General features: G+C 70.2%; 1 protein-coding gene across 7 annotated transcripts in view; it reads left to right on the top strand.

Annotated features, from left to right (window-relative positions):
* The window catches only part of PCNX3 (pecanex 3), a 108,082-nt gene that overhangs the window by 90,114 nt on the left and 10,492 nt on the right, over positions 1–7,476 (top strand). Inside the window, exons 1-13 of one of the 7 annotated variants that reach the window (XM_007518605.3) lie at positions 409–1,165; positions 1,283–1,503; positions 1,604–1,703; positions 1,791–1,830; positions 1,929–2,024; positions 2,123–3,220; positions 3,981–4,104; positions 4,191–4,369; positions 4,635–4,725; positions 5,031–5,166; positions 6,400–6,521; positions 6,883–7,036; positions 7,264–7,296. In XM_007518605.3, coding sequence (XP_007518667.2) covers positions 1,013–1,165; positions 1,283–1,503; positions 1,604–1,703; positions 1,791–1,830; positions 1,929–2,024; positions 2,123–3,220; positions 3,981–4,104; positions 4,191–4,369; positions 4,635–4,725; positions 5,031–5,166; positions 6,400–6,521; positions 6,883–7,036; positions 7,264–7,296 — 2,547 coding nt within the window. In that variant the 5' untranslated portion in view covers positions 409–1,012. Of the gene's footprint in view, positions 1–408; positions 1,166–1,282; positions 1,504–1,603; positions 1,704–1,790; positions 1,831–1,928; positions 2,025–2,122; positions 3,221–3,914; positions 4,105–4,190; positions 4,370–4,634; positions 4,726–5,030; positions 5,167–6,360; positions 6,522–6,882; positions 7,037–7,263; positions 7,297–7,476 lie in introns of those variants that run through there. The other 6 variants (XM_060176065.1, XM_060176062.1, XM_060176064.1 and 3 more) reach the window with 6 other exon arrangements.

Below are 7,476 nucleotides of genomic sequence, written 5' to 3'. Positions count from 1 at the left end.
CGCTTTAAAAAAAAAAAAAAAAATCGGCGCTCTCCGACTTCGATTAGTCCTGCCTGTTCGGGAGGCTCGCTCTCTGCACTCGGCTTCGGAGCCCTGACCCGGAAACAGAGGCCGCTCGTGACCGGAGCCCAACACAAAAAGGGGCGGCTCCGACAACGCGGAACTCGGGCTGGAGCAAGCTTTCCCCCCGCCTCCTGCAGCTCACTGGCAGAGCTTTGCGCCCGTTTAGTTCACTGTGCCCAATAGATACAGTTTACTCTTTGACCGCGCCCGGTGGCCGCTTTACTGTGGCAGGCCAAAGTCTGCGCATGCGTCTGAGCCTCCTCGGGCTCCGACTCTTCGACGACCGGGACTCTGCGCATGCTCAGAGGGCGCCCCTGTGCCTTCTTAGCCCCCGCCTCCCCACGCGTGCGCACTGCTACCGACAGGCTTTCCTCTTCCGGGTCCCCGCTGCCCGGTCTGGCGCATGCGCCCCTGCCGGCTGGTGGCTCGCGGCTCCTTCTTCCGGCCTCCCCCTTGGGTAGGCTCCTGTTGAAGCGGGGCGAACGCTGAGCCCTCAGCCGGTGACCTGTGACCCCGGAAGCGGACCCCCGGGTCGCGGGGCGAACCCCGGGCCGGCGCCGAGGAAACGGTCTCTGTCCCCCCCCCCCATCCCCGGAGCGCCCGCCCCACGCCCACCTCTGGATGCGGCGGACCCCTGGCCGGCCCGCGCCCCGCGCCTCCCCGCCGGCGCGGCCCCTCGGAGCAGCCCGGGGCCGGGGGAGGGTGTCCGACCCCCGTGCCTGATGCGGCGGCGGCCCCCGCGCGCCCCGCCCGCGCCCGCGCCCGCGCCCCACTGACCGCGCCCCGCCCGCGCCCCGCCAAGCCCGCGCCCCGCCGAGCCCGCTCCCCGCCGGGGAGGCCATGGCGTGAGCGCGGGACCGGCCCCGGGGCCCGGGGCGCCAGGCGGGGCATGGGCCGGGGGCCGCCCCGATGAGGGGCCCGGGAGCGGGCGCGCAGCAGCGGCGGGGCCATGGGGTCGCAGGTGCTGCAGATCCTGCGCCAGGGGGTGTGGGCCTCGCTCACCGGCGGCTGGTTCTTCGACCCGCACCAGAGCACCTTCTCCAACTGCTTCCACCTGTACGTGTGGCTCTTCCTGCTCGTGCTCCCCTTCCTGCTGTACATGGTGAGCCCCGCCGACACCCCCCGCCCGCCCCCGGCCGGCCGGTGACCTTGAGTCCCGTGGCTCGGCCGCGACCCCCGGGCCAGCCCGCCCCGCCAACCTCTCCCTCTCCCTCTGCAGGTCCTGCCCCCCAGCCTGATGGTGGCCGGCGCCTACTGCCTGGCGGTGGCCGTCACCTTCACCACCATCAAGACCGTCAACTACCGCCTGCACGCCATGTTCGACCAGGGCGAGATCGTGGAGAAGCGCAGCTCGGCGGCCGGGGAGCCCGAGGAGGAGGAGGAGGAGGAGGAGGAGGAGGAGGAGGCCGCGGCGGCCCCCGGGGACATCGATCCGCCCAGGTGGGCTGGTTGGGGCGAGTCCAGGAGGGCTCCCAACCCGGGCGGAGAGAGGAAGGGAGGGAGGGAGGGAGGCTCCAAGCTGCCGCTTCTCGGCCGACAGGGACCCGGGCGTGGAGATGACGGTGTTCAGGAAGGTCAGCTCCACGCCGCCAGTGCGCTGTAGCTCGCAGCATTCCGTGTTCGGCTTCAACCAGGTCTCGGTGAGTAGCCCCGCCACCCCCGTCCCCACCCGCAGCGGCTGCTAAACCTCTCTGCCCCGTCACGCACCTGTCTCCCCGTGTGATCAGGAGCTGCTGCCCCGGATAGAGGACTCAGGGCCCCTGAGAGGTAGGCGGCCGCTCAAGCAGGCGGGGGCCGGGGGGGCCGAGGTGGCGGGAAGGTGGCTGGGCGAGGGGCCTGCTGACCGCCAGGAGCCACCCTCGCAGACATCAAGGAGCTGGTGCGGGAGCAGGGCAGCAACAACGTGATCGTGACCTCGGCCGACCGCGAGATGCTGAAGCTGAGTTCCCAGGAGAGACTGAGTGAGTGTGTGGGAGCGGCTGCTCTGGGGCTCCCCAAGCCCAGCCCGACCTTCCCTCTCCCGCGCCCCTGGTCACGCCACCTTTCTCTCGCCTCGCAGTCAGAGCCCTTCCACAGACGCCCCCGGGGGCTGCCCTGGACCCCTCGCTCCCCAGCACGGACTCTTCAGAGCGCTCTCCCCTGGCTGGTGACGGAGCCCCCTGGAGCGCCAGCAGCGTGGCCGACACCCCTCTGAGTCCCCTGCTGAAGGGCAGCCTGAGCCAGGAGCTGAGCAGGAGCTTCCTGACCCTGAGCCTGACCCGGCCCGACCGGGCCCTGGTGAGGACCAGCAGTCGCCGGGAACAGCGGCAGGGCGGGGGCGGCTACCAGCCCCTGGAGCGGCGGGGTTCGGGGGAGCCCACCCCGCAGAAAGCCGGCTCCTCGGACTCCTGCTTCAGCGGCACCGACAGGGAGACGCTGAGCAGCTTCAAGAGCGAGAAGACGAACTCGACCCACTTGGACAGCCCGCCGGGCGGGCAGGCCGCCGAGGGCAGTGACACGGACCCGCCTTCTGAGGCCGAGCTGCCCGCCTCGCCGGACGCCGGCGTCCCCTCGGATGACACCCTGCGGTCCTTTGACACGGTGATCGGAGCGGGGACGCCGCCCCACCAGACCGAGCCTCTCCCGGTCGTGCGGCCCAAGGACCTGGCCCTGCTGCGGCGCCCCCCAGTGCGGAGACACTCCCCGCCAGGCCGGGCCCCGAGGCGGCCCCTGCTGGAGGGCGCGGCTTTCTTCGAAGACGAGGACACCAGTGAAGGCAGTGAGCTGAGCCCGGCCTCCAGCCTGCGCTCCCAGCGCCGCTACAGCACCGACAGCTCCTCGTCCACCTCCTGCTACTCCCCCGAGGGCTCGCGGGGGGTGGCGGGGGGACCCCGGAAACGACGGGCCCCCCACGGGGCAGAGGAGGGCACGGCCCTGCCCCCTAAACGGCCCTATGGGACCGAGCGGACGCCGAGCACCGCCAGCGCCAAGACACACGCCCGGGTGCTGAGCATGGACGGGGCCGGGGGGGACGTGCTGAGGGCGCCACTGGCCGGCTCCAAGGCGGAGCTGGAGGCCACCGAGCCTGCCCTGCTGCCCCCCGAGGCCCGCCGGGGCCCCTCCGCCAACCAGCCAGGCTGGCGCGGGGAGCTGCAGGAGGAAGGCGCCGTCGGGGGAGGTACGTGCCCTCGGGGCGGGGCGGCCTGCTCTGTGCGGGGGACCTTGGTAGCCTGACTCCGGGCCCTGCCGGAGGGAACCCTCGGTTCCTGGCCCTTCTCCCGCAGGGTCCCGGCCGGCCCGAGTTGCCAGGGGTCAGGCACCGTGGCCGGGCTACGTCTGGGCGGCTCCATGCAGGGGTGAGGGCAGCAGCTGCCTTCCACCCTGTGGGGCTCCTGCGTGCGGGTCCAGCCGCCACCGCTGCATGGGAGCCCCGCGTGGAGGGAGCTTCAGGAGCAGGGCTGTGGCTCATCCGTCTCGGTCCGTCCCGATCCTCTGAGAGAGAGAGACAGCTGGAGCTTTGGGAGTTATCGGGGACCGTTGACGCCCTCCGTAGCCAAGTGATAGAGTGGAGCTGGGTGCGGGGCGCCTCCTCCTCTGCCCTCCCTCCCGCACTGGGGCTGCTCGGGAGCTCCGGATGCTGGTGCGGTGCGGTCTCTGTCTCGTCTTGCTGTCCGTCTCTCCTTTCCCCTTTTCCCCGAGGCGGGGTGAGAGCAGGGAAGTGGGCTGCAGAGGCCTGTCCCGCGGGGGTCACGCTTGAGCGCCCCCGCGGGCTCCCTGGTGCTGGGTGCTGAAAGTGGGAGGTAGGTGCGCGCCGTGGGGACACGGGGGCAGCTCCGCCGGCACCGGGAAGTCAGAGTGGCCGCTCCCTGCAGGAGCACCCGCGCCCCGCCTCCATGCTCCGGCTCCGTCCCTCACCCTCGGGGCCTCTCTCTGGGCAGCGGCCGAGGACACCGGCAAGCGGGAGCGCTCGAGCAGTGTGCGGCGTGCCCAGGCCATCCGGAGGCGCCACAACGCCGGCAGCAACCCCACCCCTCCCGCTTCCGTCATGGGGTCGCCGCCCAGGTGGGCGACGGCGCCGCGGGGCCGGGCGGCGGGTGGGTGCCCGGGGACCCCGTCGGGGCCTGACCCCAGCCACCGGCCCCTGCCAGCAGCCTGCAGGAGGCCCAGCGGGGCCGCGCCGCCTCCCACTCCCGGGCGCTGACGCTGCCGTCTGCCCTGCACTTCGCCTCCTCCCTGCTGCTCACCCGGGCCGGGGCCAACGTGCACGAGGCCTGCACCTTCGACGACACCTCCGAGGGCGCCGTGCACTACTTCTACGACGAGAGCGGTGAGGCCCGCGTCCCCCGCCCCGCCCTGCCCGACACCAGGCTCTCGGCCTCTCCCAGGCCCTCTCTGCCCACAGGGAAACCGAGGCAGCGGTAGAAATACGGGCATCCCGCTCTTGGGCCTTTGGCTGCAGCCTCTCGAGGCTAGCTATCACCTGTAGGGTCTGGGTTCCTGTTCCGGGGGGAGGGAGGGTACGTGGCTCCGGGCCCCTTGTCTGGCCCCGGTGCTCCTGTCCCTGACGCACGGTCTCGTGTCCCCCGTCTCAGGCGTGCGGCGTTCCTACACCTTCGGCCTGGCCGGCGGCGGCTACGAGAACCCCGTGGGGCAGCAGGGGGAGCAGGCAGCCAATGGAGCATGGTGGGTCCCAGAGCTCGGGCCTGCCCTCTTCCTCAGCTTCCTGGGGATCTTCAGAGCACGGGGCGTTGGGGGGCAGCTAAGGCCGTGCTTGTGTGTGGGGGGTCCTTCGGGTCTCTGACCTCACAGCACTTCTGAAGGTGGGGACCACAGCATCTCCTGGTACCCCCTACACCGCCACCCTGTGCACCTTCCGCTTGTCTGAACACCCCCAGCCCACAGATCTCGTTGTAGCCACCCTGGGCACCACCCGCACCCCCGGGCCTCAGGCTCCCATGTCCTGGCGACTCACGGCTCTGCCCCCGCAGGGACCGCCACTCGCACTCCTCCAGCTTCCACTCGGCCGACGTTCCCGAGGCGGCGGGCAGCCTGAACCTGCTGCAGCCGCGGCCCGTGGTCCTGCAGGGCATGCAGGTGCGCCGTGTGCCCCTGGAGATCCCGGAGGTGAGGCGCCCTGGGCTCTGGCAGCCACTGGGGGGCGTAGTCCGTGGGCCCGGCACGTTCAGTGGGGAGATCTGGGGTGTCTCCGGTCTCGGAGTGGCCACGGAGGGTGTGTGGGGGCTCCGATGTTACTGAGCCCTGCAGAAGGGCCTCGGCCTCCCTGTCGGCGGTGCTGCCGCCCGTGCTGGATACTGGGTACGCCTCACACCTCGCGCCTTGGCCTGTGTGTGTCCTGGAGGGCTGACGACTCTTGTGGTCAGGTCGTCAAGGCCAGGGGTGTCGGGAGGGGACCGGAAGCCCGGGTTCCAGCCCCCGACTGCCCACGGGAGCACCACGCTCGGGAGGCCCGTGAATAGAGGCTGGCCGTGTCGTTTTTCTCACTTGGTTTCGTCTTCAGCTGCAGAAAAGGAGAAAAACTCACAGGTAGCGGCAAGTAGTTAGCAGATGCCCAGGTGCGAGAGGGCCGCAGGCCACGGGGCCTTGTAGGCGAGAGGCTCCAGGCTCTTGTCTGGCGCCGCACGTGCCTGAGCTGTGGTTCGGCAGCCAGAACAAGGTGGGGCAAGTGGTCGTGGGTCCAGCCTGTGTTTCACCCTGAAGGCCTTGCCCCCAAGCCCCGAGTGCCTGTTCCTGGTGGTGCCCGGTATGGGATCACTTGGTGTGGGAGGTGGGCCGTCCCTGCGGGGCTGATGGCCACCACTAAAGGTCATTTCCGTGGGGCCCGAGCCCTGGCGGTCCCTGTACACTCTTGACTGATGAAGGACATGAGCTGAGGAGGTTAAGCGTTTGTCTGGGGGCCTCTGGGTGCTGGCCTCAGCCCCAGGTCTGTCCCCTGCTTCGGGAGGAGTGGTCGCAGGGGCCCTGAATGCCCTGTTTGGGAGGAGAGCGCCATTGTGGGGTCCCAAAGAGCAAGATGGGGCTCACCGAGCTCAGGAAGAGGTGGTGGAGACGCTGCAGGGAGAGCCAGTGACTGTCCCCCAGAGGGCCCGGAGTCCCCAGCGTCACTGAGCCGTATCCCAGGACGCGGCCAGACAGTGTCTTCATGGCAGGTTGAGGTCACAGGGCCACAAGGTGGTGTGGCCTTCCCATGCTCAAGCCACAACCAGCCAGCCAGCGAGTGCTGGGGAGACCGGGGAGGGGGGCACGGAGGGGGGGTCACGGGGGGCGCGGGGCTGACGGCCGCGGCTGTGGGGACCTCAGTTTGACCTGCTGGACCAGGACTCCCTGCACGAATCCCAGGAGCAGACACTGATGGAGGAGGCGCCGCCCCGGGCCCAGCACAGCTACAAGTACTGGCTGCTCCCCGGACGCTGGACCTCCGTGCGCTATGAGCGGCTGGCCCTGCTGGCCCTGCTGGACCGGTGAGCCCCGCCCACCTGGGGCGGGGGGGTGGGGGGGTGGCCTGGAGGGTGGAGCTGTGTCGCCTCTCCGCGGCCTCCTGTTCTTTCTGCCTCTGTCTCCGCTTTGTGTCTAGAGTCTGGTGGCCTGAGCAGAGCTTCCTTCTCGGGGACAGACAGGCCTGGGTCCGATGGCTTTTGTCATCAGCGTGCCTATTTCAGACCTAGAATCTGGCCCGTGCTCCAGCTGTCACCAGCATTGGGCACAAGGGGCAAGGTGGGGGCATGGGTCAGTGGGGGTGGGGCCATGGGCCTCTGAGCCCACGCCCCCCTGCCCTGGTGGGTGAGGACAGGGCTGCACCCTGAGCCTGCACTGCCCTTGCAGGACCCGTGGGCTGCTGGAGAACGTCCTGGGCGTGGGCCTGAGCAGCCTCGTCGCCTTCCTGGGCTATCTGCTGCTTCTCAAGGGCTTCTTCACTGACATCTGGGTCTTCCAGTTCTGCCTGGTCATCGCCTCCTGCCAGTACTCCCTGCTCAAGGTCAGCCCGCGCTGCGGCCCTCCCAGTGCACCTACGGGGGGGGGGGCTGCTGGAGACCCCCGGAGCGGTTCCCCGTTTCATCCGAGACAACAGGCACGGATGCCGCAGGCCCTGCCCAGGCCCCGTTCTCCCTCCAGCAGGCCGGTGGTGGCAACCGGTGGGTACTGGGCTTCTTCCCCTTCTGCGGGCACGACCCTCACTACCAACGTGACTGCTTTCTCTTCCAGAGTGTCCAGCCTGATGCGGCCTCTCCCATGCACGTGAGCACCACCAGCCCCTGGGTGGAAACGGGTGGGGGGAGACAGAGGGTGGTGGGGCTTCCCTTTCACCCCTAGGCCCTCAGTCCCGCCCCTCCTGCTGCCAGCCTTCCACCCGTGCTCATGGGTGGGTGTCGGCAGATGGTGTCTGCGGGGTGGGCTCGGGCTCGGGCGCCCCCTCAC

This window comes from Erinaceus europaeus, chromosome 17 (assembly GCF_950295315.1).
Source record: "Erinaceus europaeus chromosome 17, mEriEur2.1, whole genome shotgun sequence".
NCBI lineage: Eukaryota > Metazoa > Chordata > Mammalia > Eulipotyphla > Erinaceidae > Erinaceus > Erinaceus europaeus.
The sequence above is the reverse complement of the archived record's forward strand: the minus strand, read 5'-3'. Positions and strand labels throughout refer to the sequence as shown.